The sequence below is a fragment of the Mauremys mutica genome, chromosome 2, assembly GCF_020497125.1.
Source record: "Mauremys mutica isolate MM-2020 ecotype Southern chromosome 2, ASM2049712v1, whole genome shotgun sequence".
Taxonomy (NCBI): domain Eukaryota; kingdom Metazoa; phylum Chordata; order Testudines; family Geoemydidae; genus Mauremys; species Mauremys mutica.
In genome coordinates this window covers 126,356,698-126,373,572 of record NC_059073.1, presented here as the reverse complement: position 1 = coordinate 126,373,572, position 16,875 = coordinate 126,356,698, and the positions used below count along the sequence as shown (strand labels likewise).

Below are 16,875 nucleotides of genomic sequence, written 5' to 3'. Positions count from 1 at the left end.
AGAATAGACACAGTCCTTTCTGAACCAAAGACTGTTCCTTGGCTTAAGGGTTGGATTAAACCAGGTCAGACTGGTGTTGTTTTTTTTCCTCTGGTGAGTCACATCTTAATGCTCCAGAATCCCAGCTTCCATTAAAAAAAAAAAAATCAAGTCTCTAGCTCTTTTGACTGCAAATAAAATTTTCACGTTGTGGACCAAGTGCAAACCAAAGCAGTGATTCTGCCTGAACCTTCAGTCCACGTGAAGAAATAGCTATGAGGCCCATATAAATGGTTCTTCCTTGTTTGAAGAGATGCATAGGAGTTTGGAAGTCTAATTTTCATCCAACCACATGATATAAACTTACCCGGAAGAAACCTCACAAACCGTGGCATGAAATGAAATCTTGGACAACAAGAATTGTTTTCAAATGAAGGACCTTAAATAAGAAAATTAACAAAAAAAAGAATTAAGTCTATGAAAACATATTTGCAGAAACAAAGGGTAAAGTCCTGGCTCTACTGAAATCAATGGAAGCTTTGCTATTGAGTTCAACAGGGCCACAATTTCACCCAGAATATCTAAATTATCAAAACATAGCACGGTAAAAGGGGAAATAGAGATAATGTACTCTTTGGTCCACTATATAACAGAAATGTCCATGTAGGCAGGAAGAAAAAATTCTGCTTATATAATCAATGCATTAAAAAAAAATGTTCTGTAAGAACACAGGAATAAAGAATTTGCTTTTGTTTTGATTTTGTATTGTTCATTCCAATTAGTTCGTTCCAATAATAGTACTTATCTTTCTACATACTAAGGGAAAAAAATTTTCTATGTTATTGTTTCTTTCTCCTTTCCAATGATATTAGTTAAGGCTTCATGTGAAAAGGAAAGCCCAAAATGGTGTGTGACTTACAATTTTAAAAAGTAAAGGAGAGTACAATCAAAGCCAGTAATACTTAATCCAAAAACCAGATCATGCAATATATTCAATAACTAACCAAAGGAAGCATACACAAAATATTAAACTTATATGCATCTCTGCGTTACAGTAAGTATTAAATAAATCTTCATAGGAAAACCCAAGCACCAAAAGAAATTTACATATTTTAAAGTGAAGTTCTTCTGAAATTTCTCTTGTTTTAAACTTAGCAAAAGTTTAACTCTGAAATTTTGTTGTGTCACAATCTTAAAATGTATGTATTTTTCCACCTATCCTGGTAAGATTTTCAGCTATAAAATGACAGCTCAGTAAGCATAGGAATACTATGTGGCTGTCTAGGTGACACTATTTTGTAGTTTCATTGTACTACAGGACAAATGCTTTTAGTCTGTGAGCTTGTCAGGGCAAAGACAGCATTCTTTTTGACACCCTGACAACAAAGCCTCACAAACACATTATTGTGCAATAAAATAATTAACAGCTTGTTTAAAACAAAAATCATGTAGGAATAATTAAGGAAGTGTTAAATGTCTTATCCAAGAGACCTGGATGACAACTCTGAGCACTGTTAGTTTCTATACACCCACTATAACGGACCCTTATAAACTGTTTGTTCTTGGTAAAAGAAAACCGGAAACTTATCCATACTATTAAAAATTGAAAACATTCAATTCAATTTTTTTATTTCAAGTTCTCCTTTTTAAACCAAAGCATGTTTTAAAACCTAGGCATAATTACTGAATTCGTAAATAACATTTAATATTTCTGTGTGTGTATATTTTTAACTGTACAGTTACCTATAAGATTCCAGTCATAGAGTTCCAAAATATCTCTGAATAGATACAAAGAGAATAATTCAAGTCCTCTCACACAAAAATTCTGGAAAAGAAAAAGGCCAGAATATCATTATTCAAATATTTCAACACATAAATAATACAATTTGGAGATGATACTGCTCAATGATTAGTAAATCTTTAGGCATATGACTGTCTGTTATTCATTTAAGCATCACTTAGCATTTGAGGCCTCTTCTGAAAGCATGTTAATGCATATTAAGGGTTCTTTATTAAAGGCCCAAATCCACACTGAAGACAGATACTATGAGCTCAGGACTGCAAGATAATTTACTATGCACCAAAAGCCTTTCACCCGAATAAGTTAAAGAGATGATATATTTATTACAAACACGTCTGTCATAATTCCCCACTCCTGCATCTTCTTGCTAAAAAGCTTATAAATCATCATTTGTGATATCACCAGCACACCCTAAGCAACAAATAAATACATCACAAATTGAGGATTATGATTTTAAGAGCAGAGAAATTCCTCAGCTCAACTGGGAAAGAAGCCATTAGTTTTCAGCTGTCTTTCACTCTGTCTTAAAAACACTATGTCGAGTCAATATAAATTATATAAAATAACAGCTCAAGTGAATATAAATTGTATGCTTATGAAGCCAACCAAAAATTCCAAACCCAACAAAATCTCTTTGGCAAGGCTGCCTTGTTAAACAGGGTTTGCAAGCAGTGCTGTAGGCATAGGCAATTGACTAGGACTCCACAAAGACAAGTTGCCTCTTTTGGTTGCTGTCCTTTTATTACTTTAAATCAAGATTTGGAGACAGCACAGTAGATTCAGTATCAGGAAGTTAATCACACTGAGATCCACATTAATCATGTTTTGGATTTTCGGCCTCTTGCATATATTTAGATAAATCTACTGCTGAGTGACAGAAAAAGGAAAGGTAACTAAGAAAAAATATGTAAATATATGGGATTAAACTAAACATTGATCCTATCTTAGTAGTTAGTATGCAGGGTAAATCCACACCTAGACATGGCATTCCATTGCAGCAATTTACTCCACAAATTTTGCTTTATCAAAGACTGTCTTAATACAAACCACCACATTATAAACTGGAATTGCTTTGTTTGTATTTATAGGGATTTTTTTTTTTTGGCATTAGTTTAGATTAAAAGACAGCCCTGTTCTAGTGACCAGACCTCAGGGCTGGGAGTCAAAAAAGTCAAATACCAGTCTTAGGGCTAGTCTACACTGGCAACGTTAAAGCGCTCCTGCGGCAGTGCTTTAACGTGGCTTGTGTGGTCGCAGCAGAGGTTTGGGAGAGAGCTCTCCCAGCGCTCTAAAAAACCCACCTCCACGAGGAGCGTGGCTCCCAGCGCTGGGGCACTGTCTACACTGGCGCTTTACAGCGCTGAAACTTGCTGCGCTCAGGGGGGTGTTGCAGCACTCTAACGTGCCAGTGTAGACAAGCCCTTAGTTCCACCACCGATTTGCATGGCAAACCACCACCTTATTATGCATCAGTTTCCCCATTTGTAAAGTAGGCACAGATACTTACCTTATTTCATAGGCATATTGTCTGAAATATATTTGTACAGATCTTTGAAAAGTTCAAAGAGGTATGGCTAAAGCTGAGTATTGTTAATTTTATTTTCAATATATAGGGTCCTAGATATGTGCTTAAAGCTTTATGTAGAAATCATAGGTTTCCATTCAGCTATACATTCAGAGGGTGCATGAGGCTAAATACTACAGAGTTAATCCTTTAAACATATCAACAATTCATAACCTAAACTGATCTCTTGACGAATTATCGCCCTTACCTCAGGCATCATCTCTTCAATGAAATGAATTGTATAGTCAATGTTAAATCTGATTACTTTACACAGAGGAATCTGGAAGGAAAACAGAAGAGAGGTTCAGTTTGAAAGGACATATGATGCTGACTGCATCACTCATACAATTATGTTTCCTAAGAATTTCCATCTGATGAAAAGGACACGTAGTAAAACTGTTGCCTCAGTGAGTTCACATAAAGTTTGGGGCAGGAGGGAGAGAGAGAAATAGATGACTATAATAACTCCGCTTGTGAAATAACATAGGACTGACAGGAATCATTGGTCAAACAATGCCATCTACTGGAAATTATGGGTTTTTTTTCAGCAAAAGCAAAATTAACTAACAGATCTCTCTTCTCCCATTTTGAAAATATTGTATTTATAGATGAATTTATTGTGCATGGTAGAGGGTGCCAGACTGGTCTAGTGACCTCGAAGCAAAGTGTTTTTAGCCCACTACTAATCCTATTAGCCACATTGTTTTAACACATCTTTATGTAATGGGAGCATGACACGGGGACTTGCAGTACAGATTTATAGGTTTACACAAAATAGAGCTAAAAATACATATAGGGGGGAACTATACCATCTGGTAAGCCAAATATTTAATCAATTTTTAGTACATAAGCTTGCAAAGTCCATAGACTGCCTCCCACCACCCTGCTTCTTTTAGAGGGACAATGTCAACCTGATTTTTTTTTTTTTAAATTGATCAATTTCAAAAAATTGTAATTTACTAGAATACCCCTTGCAAATATTTTTCCAATATCCCTATCAAAATATTACAGAACTTTTTCTATTCTGCTGCTGCTACTGCTTATTATGATGAGGGTGTTTACAGGAAAGGACAGTAGGCAGGCTCAAAATAACTACCACACATGCTTGGGCCAAACTCTCCATTTCTCCTTCACCTTCATTTTTGACTGCAGCCTCTTCAGTTTCAGCTTTACTGTAGTTGTTACTAGTAAATACACTAGCGCTCTCAGATCAGGGCATGAGACATGTCATAATGCTAGCATATAAGACAGGAAATGCAACTGACTGTATACAAAGTGCTGTCAAACACATGAAGTAAACACACTGAAGAGAGAGAAAACTTTTTTTTTCCTGTAATCTCCATCAGTTATAGTTAGAGACTTTTTTGGGGGGAGAGGAGAGTGTTGGGATGAATTTTCATATGGAAACGTAGTCTTCAAGGCGATGGCATCCCTTTAAAGGTTTATTTTCCTTCCCCTCAGTAAAAAAGAACCCTATCACACCCCAGTAATCACAAGAATTGTACAACAAACTAGGACTCCTGTATAATACAAAATTGGCGGGGGAGGAGGATGGACAGGATTGCAGTTTTGTGCTTTCAAGGGGCTTTTGAACAGCCAGTTTTAACTTCAATTGTGAAAAATACTTTGACAATTTCTTTTTAGGTTTGTAACACTCACTACTAAGACTCCACTCAAGTGCAGCACTGAAATATTAAAAGAATATTTAAATTACACTTTCAATGATTAGTAGTGTCATTTTCACTGATCTTAAAATTTAGCTTTACAGTTTGGATTCTAAAGGTTTTGGTGTAAAAAGCAAGCAGGCAATCCAGTACACACACAATTGCATGTCTTTTTAATCCAGTGAGCCATGAGAGAACTTAAATTCTTGTCATTTTTAAGTCAACATGGCTGAAACTTTCACTATCCCTGCAAATATAAGAGATCACCTCGTAATGATCAACAATTCATGAATCTGAAGCAATTTAAGGCCCCAATCCTGCAATGGATCTCTGTACCTGCAAAGAGGCATGCTGAATTCAATTCACAGGTACAAGTTCCTGTCTGCCTGCATCTGCTTGCAGCACCGTGGCCCTGGGCTTACACTCCCTTCCTCCCCACCCAAAATACACATCTCTCACTAATGTTAATCTTTAGGCTACATCTATCAAGTATAGTTGTTACTAGGAAGATTCCAGATGCAACCATCTTTGTAGATATTCCCCCCATTATGAACTTGTTTATTCAGAAACAAAATCCCCTATAGATTACCAATATTAAATTAAGAATATGACAAATCCCTTTCTTCAAATGTATTTGATACTGGATACCTTTCAATAGAAATTAAGAATCTGGATATTAAGATATGTTACTCAACATTTGGGGAAAAAATAAGCAGTCATATTTATTTCAACAGTGCTTTAAAATATTGTGAGAGCCTATTTTCCAACAGATGTCTAAAGATGACCAAGTCAGGACTTTCTGGATCAGCTGCTTAACAGCCAGGACTATTTCCATTTGTCTTCTGTGCAGAGTAAAGAGAGCAGAAAGGGGATTCTTAAAACAGGTGACCAACTTCCAAATAACTAGGAACAAGTTTCCCATGCACAGCTGCACTTAAAAAAGCCGGAAGAATGCTATTTGTTGAATAATGTATTCAAAGAATAATGCTGTTATAAAGCTGGTTGACTAACTTCACACAAATGATGCATTATTCATTGAACATCTATGATTTGACATATCATTTTATCTAATATTTGTCCAGCTTGGCTAATAACGCAGCTTTGTTACAGAGCTGCAGGGTGCAAGTGAAGCCTCCTCAGCTATACAAATTTGTCTCATTAAAATATTTTGTTATATTATCTCCATTCTTGCAAAGAACCATGTGGATGCTACACTTAGCCATCTGCTATTTATCAAGCATATCCTGAAATGCCTCTGAAATGGCAATTCCCCCATAATTGCTGTCAAAAGCCTTACAGTGCAGCAAGAGCATTCTCCTTGTGAAGGCCTTGCCTATCTAGTATCCTGTTGATATCAGAAAAGACTGCATGGTATTGCTTTATGACGATATGTCTGCAGTAAAGAGCAATCTGTTAGAATTATCACTTGCTGCTGACCATTTTCATATAGTTAGCAAAAAATGTACAGGAAGAAAACTGCAAACAAGGCCCCAGTAGTTTTGTGCCCAAAACACACAAGTTCCACACTAGAAGTAGGTTGAGTATCTTCAGGTATCAGCTCATACAGGGCAGTGTGAATTCTCTTTGCCTCTTGTGGAAGAATTTTCTGTAACACATTTTGTCTGTAATTCTCCAACTCATGCTTGACTTAGAGTGAATTTGTATTCTAAAGAAAAGGTGGTTCCTTTATCCTTAGTATAGTATCTTCCCAAATGAAAAAGCTTAAGTGTTTCTTTCTGCTCTATGTCCCCAAAAGTGAAAATGGAGGGACTGGGTGACAAAATTGCCTTTGAACACTAAGGGCTTGTCTACACTTACAGTGCTGCAGTGGCGCTATCTAGACCAACAGGAGAGCTTCTCCCATTGGCGGAGGTACTCCACTTCTCTGAGGGCAGTAGCAATGTCAACAGGAGAAGCCCTCTCGTCAACACACAGCACTGTCTAAACCAGAGATTAGGTTGTTATAACTGTGCCCTGGTCTACACTACAGAGATAGGTTGATGCAAGGCAGCTTATGTAGACCTAACTCTGTAAATGTCTACACTAAAACTTCTCTTCCACTGATGTAACTCGCCCGCTACACTGACTTATTAACTCCACCTCCATGAGAGATATACAGTTTAGGTCAAGGTAGTTAGGCTGACACAGTGTCAGTGTGTAGACACTACGTTTCTTACATCAACAGTTGCAGGCTTTCAGAAGCCATCCCACAATACCCCACACTGACAGTTCAATCGGTGCAAGCATTCCTGGTGAGGATGTGCACTGCTGATACAAGGAGCAAAGTGTAGACACGCATAAGCAATGTAAGTTAGGTAGACTTAATTTTGTAGTGTAGCTGTGCCCTGAGTCGCTCAGGGGTGTGGACGTAGTTACACCGACATAAATTTGTAGACCAGAGCTAAGAGAACCATCACAGCAAAAGGTTTTAGAGAATGCTGAAACCCCAATCACATTTACTTTTGTCAAGGAACAGTGGGGCCCTTTCACAGGCACCATCACTTTTCTAGTCAGCTAGACACTGTTTCTTAATCAGGTTTGGCATATCCTGTTATTTCATGTGTGACTCTACAGCGTAAACATGTTCCTTTATTTGCGTAATGAGACCAAACAAATTCAAGTTGTGAATAAATTGACAACTTGAAATCTAGTCACATTGAAAAAAATTAAAATAATCAGTTAAAATGTGTTTCCTATTACACTATAGCTGTGTTCTAGTCTCCATGATACTTGTTTTACAATCACATTTTTCTACTTTTTAAAGTGGTTCTCTCGTCGATGTTCCTATGTGAAACAACAGGGAAAAACAACCAACCAGGTGACTAGAGAGAGGAAACAGTGAAATTGATCACACACACACAGAGCTGTCAAAAGCACCAAGTGAGCAGACTGAAAAAAGGAAGACATATTCTTCTCAATCCCTTTCAATTAGAATAATCTTGGGGCCCAATCCTCTCACTGAGAACCATGCAGGTTCTGCGGGGGAGAGAATAGATGTTTCTTGTAACAATAGTAGGTATAAAATCTGTAAGCAGAGGAGTGATTTTTAAGTTGACAGTATCCCTTTGATTAATTCTTGTAAACATACAGTTCCTGGTAAGTGTTTCTATACTTCTACTCAGATCAGAATGGCAGTGATCTTTGGTTTATTTCCACTTTTCCTCAGTTGTGGGGGCTGGGTCACTTGCTGGGATCATCTGGGTATATCTCACTTAATCACTTCTCAGCAATTGTGGGGGCTTGGGCATTGGTGCATGTTGGTCCCTCCTATTCCCTGCCTGTAGTACATAATAGTCTAGTCTCCTGAGGGCTGTAATACTTGGGCATAATTTTGGTAGTTGGGTGTAGTGTGTAGGTGGTGGCCTGTGATATGCAGGAGGTCAGACTAGATGTTCTTGTGGCCCCTTCTGGCTTTAAACTCTATAACTAACTATCAGATGAAAGTACTTAGAATTTGAGAAACAAAAGGATGATGGGATACCAGGGGCACCCATTTTTGATGTAGAGTAGGATTCCATTGAAGCTGCAAAATACCTGATTTTAAATAGCCCCACCAAACCATAAAATGTATCATTTTACTAATAATTTGATGGGGAGCGGAACTGGTGTTGGAAACTACAGGAAATTTTTAGTAAACTTCTACTGAAGTCAAGGTTTTTAAAACTAGGTGATCTGAACTAATCCGTTCCCATGTTATCGGTTAAAATTATTGGTTTTCCTTTTCTATTAACTTTGTCAACTCAAAAAGTTCATCCAATTTAAATCCAATTAACAGTTTTAACAAGTTATCCACATTTTATCTCATTCCCAAATCTTGACACATGCAAAAATATTATTCTGTTGCACACTACAGCCTCAATCACAGTATGAAAGGAATACTTACCCCAATTAGTCAGGATAAAACCTGAGCCTCATTAGCACAAATGTCACCCTCCCATTTTCAAGTGAAATTGACAAGAAGCCTCTCAAAGCACATGTACTACTGATTTATACAAGTGCTATTTAAAAGGACAGAAATAGCCTGCCTTCTAGAAAAGCACTATGCATAAAATGAATATACTTACATTTGTCAGAGGGGCATGTGCAAACATAGAAAACCCTTCAAAGATATACTCATGGTCATCATATTCTATAACTGTTGGCCTGTCTGTCTAAAAAAAACCAAAAACAAAACAAGTTAAAGTTAAGATAGCCGTGGCACAACACATGTCAACGTTAAAATAAATTGAACTGGACACTTGGCTGGAATTGTTTATAAAGTACTTACTAAGAAGTTTGTGGGAGGTGACACTGTAATTCGATAGTGGTACAGTCTTCCAGCATTGTTGGTCATGGGGCGACATGGCTTAATAGGCTTTCAGAGAAAGATTCATAAAATTATGTGCAGAGTCAAGGTTAATTTAAATAAAATGAGTGAATAAAACACTTTTAACATCCATGAAATGTTCACTAGAAAAAAAATAAACAAAACAGGTAGCCATAATTAAGTATTCTGGGAGGAGAAGGGAAGTCATATCATAATACATTTTTTATTTAACTTCAGAAACATATACAGGGATATTATTCTGAGAAAAATGTAAGTGCAGTTCATACATTCTCCATATTGTTATGCACCTCACTTGCATACAGAAGCCAGTCATCTAAGTGTTCAGATGCTTTTCTTTTTCATATAATTTCATTTTAGGCAATTAATTAAAAAAATTATAAAGATTATACTTCTATTTTTCATTGGACAATCTCAATTCACTACAAAGGTAAGAAGGTATCTTCACTTGACAAGTGGACAAACTGAGGCATTAAACAGATTAGTCCAGCATCACACAGTAAATCAGCATCAGAAACGGACAAAGAACCTAAGTCTGCCAGTGTCCTGCTTTAACTAGCAGACCACACAGTCTTCCTATGAAAAACACATAAATGGCTATGTCTAAATGTAGATAGGTCTGCATGTGGTTCAGTGGAATATAAGGTTCCCAAGACTCATATTTTCAGGTTCTTCTGAAGTTCTCAGGTTAGTGGGTAAAAATACTCACCAGCAACTAGATTAAAGGAAGCCCTTATAGGATCTGTTTTCTGCTAGGTTCTCAGTGCTCTGAGGCTCACACCAGATTAAGAGAATCTATAATGGGCTTTTATGAGCCCCCAAAATTCCCAGCATCCTCATCTTTAGGGGCAGCTACCTCCTCACAGTGAGTCAGTCAGATTTCAAAATTTTCACCTACTAAAATTGTTTCTCCTTCAACAAAATTTACTGTTGTGTGAGGGGATGAGGGAAATTAATCTATGTCTAAAATAGTTTATTACAAGCTTCAGTCTGGAGTAATTTTCTGAGACAGGGTAATAAATCCATGAAACAGAAATGTTCATGAATCCTGAAACGCAACAAAGCAGAGAGAGCAGCTGCAGTTAAAAAAAAAAAAAAAAAAGGTGGGGGGAAGAGGGGGAGACAAAAAAAGCGGTAAACAATTATTTTGATTTTTATTTGGAAAGTCACACAGAGAAAATGATAAAAAAAAAACAGTAGAACCTCATGAATGACCAATTTCATGAATGATCAGTTGGTCAATAAGATGGTCAATTTTATGAATTCTTCAATCACCAATTCGTTTATAAAATAGGGGCTGAACAATACAGATACATTTTAAATCAAGAATGTAGGATTAAAAAAACAACAACAAATTCTTGAATGTAATTTCTTGGGGAAAAGTTAACATGGTTTTTGTAAAGGGAAATCATGCCTCACCAATCTACTACAATTCTTTGAGGGGGTCAACAAGCATGTGGACTAAGGGGATCCAGTGGATATAGATATTCAGAAAGGCTTTGACAAGGTCCCTCACCAAAGGCCATTAAGCAAAGTAAGCTGTCATGGGATAAGAGGGAAGATCCTCTCATGGATCGATAACTGGTTAAAAGATAGGAAACAAAGGGTAGGAATAAATGGTCAGTTTTCAGAATGCAGAGAGGTAAATAGTGGTGTCCCTCAGGGGTCTGTACTGGGACCAGTCCTATTCAACATATTCATAAATGATCTGGAAAAAGGGATAAACAGTGAGGTGGCAAAATTTGCAGATGATACAAAACTACTCAAGATAGTTAAGTCCCAGGCAAACTGAGAAGAGCTCCAAAAGGACCTCACAAAACTGGGTGACTGGGCAACAAAATGGCAGATGAAATTCAATGTTGATAAATGCCAAGTAATGCACATTGAAAAACATAATCCCAACTATACATATATAATGATGGGGTCTAAATTAGCTGTTACCACTCAAGAAAGAGATCTTGGAGTCACTGTGGATATTTCACAGAGAACATCCGCTCAATGTGCAGTGGCAGTCAAAAAAGTGAACAGTATGTTGGGAATCATTAGGAAAGGGATAGATAATAAGATAGAAAATATCATGTTGCCTCTATATAAATCCATGGTACGCCCACATCTTGAATACTGTGTGCAAATGTGGTTGCCCCACTTCAAAAAAGACATATTGGAATTGGAGATGGTTCAGAAAAGGGCAACAAAATGATTAGGGGTATGGAACGGCTTCTGTATGAGGAGAGATTAATAAGACTGGGACTTTTCAGCTTGGAAAAGAGACGACTAAGGGGGAATATAATTGAGGTCTATAAAATCATGACTGGTGTAGAGAAAGTAAATAAGGAAGTGTTATTTACTCCTTCTCGTAACACAAGAACTAGGGGTCACCAAATTAAATTAACAGGCAGCAGGTTTAAAACAAACAAAAGGGAGTATTTTTTCCACACAACACAGTCAGTCTGTGGAACTCTTTGCCAGAGGATGTTGTGAAGGCCAAGACTATAACAGGGTTCAAAAAATATCTAGATAAATTCATGGCTATTAGCCAGAATGGGTAGAGATGGTGTCCCTAGCCTCTGTTTTCTAGAAGCTTGGAATGGATCACTTGATGATTACCTGTTCTGCTCATTCCCGCTGGGGCAAATGGGATTGGCCACTGTCGGAAAACAGGAGACTGGGCTAGATGGACCTTTCTTCTGACCGAGTATGGCTGTTCTAATGTTCTTAATGTTCTCATAAAACAAAAAGTTTTCTATTAAAACTGATGTGCTCTAAAGCTCTTTGTATTTTAAGGGAAAACAAGAAAATACAACCACGATGTGTCGGTTACCTCTACAGATAAAAATAGTGAGACTTCAGCAATATTTTTTTCCACAGGAAGGTTGCTATATCATAAGAAAAGTAGCACTTTTGTGTAATTTTATTCCAATCAAAAAAGGGTCAAAACTTAACAAATCATCTAGCAGTTTCTAGTGGAGACATGTTTCCATGTTGAGACAATTGCATGTCTTGCTACTATCAGCAAGCAAGTAACTAATTTATTCACTTTCCCTTTACACCAGCGGTCCCCAACCTTTTTGGCACCAGGGACCGGTTTCGTAGAAAAAAAAATTTCTGCGGACCTGTGGGATGGTTTTGGGACGATTCAAGCGCATTACATTTATTTTTGTACTTTTATTTCTATTATTATTGTAATATATAATGAAATAATTATACAACTGACCATAATGCAGAATTAGTGGGAGCCCTGCCCCCTATCTGACCCCCACCCATTTCCTGTCCCCCCGACTGCCCGCCCCCCTCAGAATCCCCGACCCATCCTGCTTCTTGTCCCCTCACCATCCCCCAGAGACCCCCACCACCCTGGGACCCCACCCCTGCTCCCTGTCCCCTGACTGCCCCAACCCCTATCTCCCTTCCCCCCGCTGAGTCCTGACAGACCCCTCCCGGAACACCCACAATCCAACCCCCCCATTCCCTGCCCTGATCGCCCCCCCCAACCTCCGCCCCCTCTCTGTGCCCTGACTGTCCCCAGGACTCCCTGCCCCTTAGCCAACCCCGCTGGCCCCAGCCTCTTACCCCCAGCTCCCCGCTCACCCGGAGCCTCAGCGCCTCGCCCGACAGCTGCAGCGTGCCTCCGGCGGGGCCTGAGCTCCGTCCCGCTCAGAGCCGCGTGGTGAGGGGGCGGGGCTGTGAGCTCCACGCCGAGCGGAGGCAGCTGAGCTCAGCCCGGAGCTCGCAGCCCCGCCCCCTCACCACGCGGCTCTGAGCGGGGCAGGGCTCAGGGGCCCCGCCGGAGACACGCCGCTTGATGTGCTAGGGGTCGGTTCGCGGCCTGGTTCCTAACAGGCCGTGGCCCGGTACCGGTCCGCGGCCCGGGGGTTGGGGACCCCTGCTTTACACACCTCCTCTATAGGAAGACTCAGCAGAAACATAACTTGTGCATCTCCTTGATATCTGTGACTCAGTGGTAGTTGATGCTTTTTTGTTATTAATTTAGCTGCATGTTTCAGAAACTTTAAGAAGAAATTGGCTAGTGCATAGGTTCAGCAACTATTTTCCCTAGTTTTTATATGGAGTTTCATTACAGGTAGCACATCCTAAATGTGAAATTACACAATCGGTAAGAAATCTGACTGATTTAATATGACACCATAGTCTACTCTAAAACAATAACTTCCTCCAATTTATGTCAGAGCAAAACAAGTACCTGCCTACTGCTGACAATATGGCATTTATAAGTGCAATATTCGAAACTCGTTACCTCTTCACCAGGATAAATGCTGTGTCTTATTCCTGTTCGTCTGGCTTTAGCACTGCATTTGCACAGTGGTCCATCATTCATCTGTCAAAAACAAAATAGGATTCTGTTTTTATTGAAAAAAGACAAGAGACGATGTCTGGAAAAGCATTTTGGTTTTAACATCATGAATGCTGATGCTTCAAAGAGCCTGTCATACTTACAAGATTTATTGGTTTTAGAACATCCACTTAAGCAGCAAACTGTTTGTACAGACTGATATAAGGAAACTGCACAACAGCATTAGACTGTTATTGTTTTTTGTGCAGTGTAAGAAGGGACACCAACGTTAGCAGAATGACACCACTGCAGTATCACATGTAAGGTATAGCCTTTCCATTTCTTATTTATTAGAACAATCTGCTATGTGCAGCCAATAACCCTGCACTTTATATATTCATGGACTTTATTTTATACACAAGTAGTTCTACTGAATTTAGTTGGCGAAATAATGGTCCTACGTAATTTGACTACAATGAGGCCAGGATTTCACCCCATGTATGCAAAATTAAGCAAGTATAAACGTTTGTAGGTTTGGGGTCTTATTTGGTACTTTAGAGACATAACTGGAGTACTTCAAAAGATGCCTGAAACATAGATTTTTTAAAAAAATATGGCCATTTCTGAATTATGGGATGAATATACCAAATAACTCTGTCAAGAGGGGCATTACATACAATATAAAATTGAAACTTACCTTCTTTTTACCTCCAAGCCCTGTGAAGTCTGGGCCCACTGCAGGCTGGCAGTTCCGGTTAGTGCAACACCCTAGCATGCTTTCTGGCTGTGACGTCACACCCACCACAGAACCCCGGTGGAGACCGGAGCCCACCTACAGAAGTAGATTAAGTCCCCTTTTTTTTCCACCCCTTTACAGTTTTGTAAAGTTTTAATTATTATATTTTATACCCTGTAAGGTATAAATATATTTTAAAACTTCAAAAAACTGCAATTGTGTATAAAAACCCACCATGGGACTCCCCTTACCTTTAGAAGCAGTCTGCAGGTCCCAACAGAGCTCCGTGGTGGGGGAGACATCCTCAGCCAACAGAGAGAAGGCTAGGGTGTCTCAGTGACAGGGAGCCAACAATGAACAGTGGGAATGGACTCCATATGGCCTGGAGGGGAAAAAAAGGCAGCCCAGTTTTAAGGTTAATCTATTGACTGTTTGGCTGACATCGTTTTCCTCTTAGATTTTGTCATAACACATACATGCAAGGGGGCTTAAGATGTAGTGCGCATTTCCTCACCTTTGGGTGTTTAACTGTGCATCCTTAATATCATAGTGATGTGGTATTTTGCTCTTATACCGTTTGACACATACTTTGGAATCCTTCAAGAACAAGTGTGCTAAATAAACATTAGCAAAATATTCTCATGTCAAGACTAAGCTGAAAGCACATTTTCTCACTTGCCTGTATATCTTACATATCAGAGACAAGAGAGAGAAATAATATAATAAACCCTCAATTAGTTCAACACTTCATGAAAATCAGGGCCCTCCAAGGTGTCTCAAAATCACAAGCCACTTTTGAAAATCTTGGCACTTACTCTTATTAAATAGTATTTGAATATACCACCTTAAGTGCATGCCTGGGGATTTACATAGAAGCTAGGTCACCAGTAAGGCCCAAAGGTGCTTGCAATGTATGTTAGATACAACATGACATGAATTAGGGATAGATGACAGGCAAGAAAGGAGAGTGGTTTACACAAAAATTACGCTGTCAGGCTTTTTTGTTTGGCTTGGGATGTTTTTTGTTTGTTTTTTTGGCAAGACTTGCTTGACGTTCATTCCTGTTTTGTGGGAGTGAGGGTCTGTAAAGCATTTTGGGATATCCACCCAAGGCATTTATAAGCCTACCACTTTGGAATACTGACCAAAATTATGGGAAAGCACACTATTCAAAATAAAATTGTTCTGTACCGAATAAAACTCAGAGATAAAAAGTATGTCATTGGCAAGGCCATCATGACTTTTTTGGAACTTTTTTCAGATGTCCCTTAGGAAGAAGTAACTCAAGGTAAATTCATGGAAATAACCATGCATTTCTGATACTGTTCACTTCATGGCCCTTCACCTCTCTCTATTTGGCAAACATTTTATACTGAGGATTCTATTATATTTGTTTGAAAAACACAGCTTTTCAAACAAAACTCGTACAACATAATTTTCACAGTTAAATATCTCAACAGTTTTATAATTTTGGGTTGTGTTTTATTTATTTATTTTTTTAACCCTAGGAGCATAAATGAGACCTCATAATGGAAGTGTCAACAGATCTTTGAATTCTCACGGCAGCAATGTGCATTGCAGTATCTTCTGCCATCATAATTTGTGGCCTTCTAGTTTCATGCCTCAAATAAAAGGCAGGAAAAACTAGTTTACTGGGGGTGCCACTTGACAAGGAATTAGAAGGAACCATAAAAGAGTTAAAAAAGAAAGATGGAGATGGCAAATTTGCAAAGAACCGCCTGATCTCTGTGTAACATATATATTCAAACAACATTTCATGAGCTCACCAATTACATTTAACGAGGACTATAATCTGCATGCAATTACAGCAGAACCATTAGGCAAGAAATTAGGAGCATTAACAGCATATTTAAGGCATTATTTATCATTATACAGTAAGAGCTTTTAGGAGAATCATTTGTAAAGCAGCTCTACAAGCTCTCTCTCCCTCATCCCGGCATTTATCTTTGTGCCTCTATTGCTAGGCTAACAGAATAGCACCATTACATTGCTAGTAATGCAGAGTTTACAAATACAGTCAAATATGATTCAGGGTGAAGAATCTCTAGGGTTCTAATTGAACTCCTGAGATTGAAAGTAATGTGCACTGAACAACAATAAAATATAATCTAGAAAGGATGAAAAAAAAATCAATTTGCACAGGAGACAACAGGTGTCATCTAGTATATTCTGATCTGTAGATTTGAATGGCTCCCAGAACAAACCTTTAAAATACACAGTGAATATTCTTCACACAATACCTGTCCGGGGTCATTGTACCAGAGCTCCTCATGCAGACGATCAGGGTGAGCTTTTTTACGCTTAATTTCCGCAATAACGTCAAACACTTCAGAATCTGAACTGCTAGAACAGCTGCTATTGTCATCCGAGTCACAGTCAGACTCACTGGAGCTCTCTGGTTCAAACGTAAAAATAAGGTTAGTTGAAAAGAACCCTCATTCATTCTTTTCCAAAACAGCGAGGAATTTTCTAATATCCAAGCAAGCATCATATAA

The 16,875-nt window shown here is 38.6% G+C and overlaps 1 protein-coding gene across 2 annotated transcripts in view; it reads right to left on the bottom strand.

The window, feature by feature from the left end:
* The window catches only part of DROSHA (drosha ribonuclease III), a 118,395-nt gene that overhangs the window by 79,384 nt on the left and 22,136 nt on the right, over positions 1-16,875 (bottom strand). The window contains exons 1-8 of one of the 2 annotated variants that reach the window (XM_045003836.1): positions 14,611-14,680; positions 14,321-14,455; positions 13,588-13,668; positions 9,276-9,362; positions 9,073-9,159; positions 3,553-3,624; positions 1,723-1,804; positions 347-418 (exon numbers count right to left, since the gene is read on the bottom strand). In XM_045003836.1, the coding sequence (XP_044859771.1) occupies positions 347-418; positions 1,723-1,804; positions 3,553-3,624; positions 9,073-9,159; positions 9,276-9,362; positions 13,588-13,668; positions 14,321-14,455; positions 14,611-14,661 (667 nt within the window). In that variant the 5' untranslated portion in view covers positions 14,662-14,680. Of the gene's footprint in view, positions 1-346; positions 419-1,722; positions 1,805-3,552; positions 3,625-9,072; positions 9,160-9,275; positions 9,363-13,587; positions 13,669-14,320; positions 14,456-14,610; positions 14,681-16,620; positions 16,776-16,875 lie in introns of those variants that run through there. The other variant, XM_045003835.1, reaches the window with a different exon arrangement.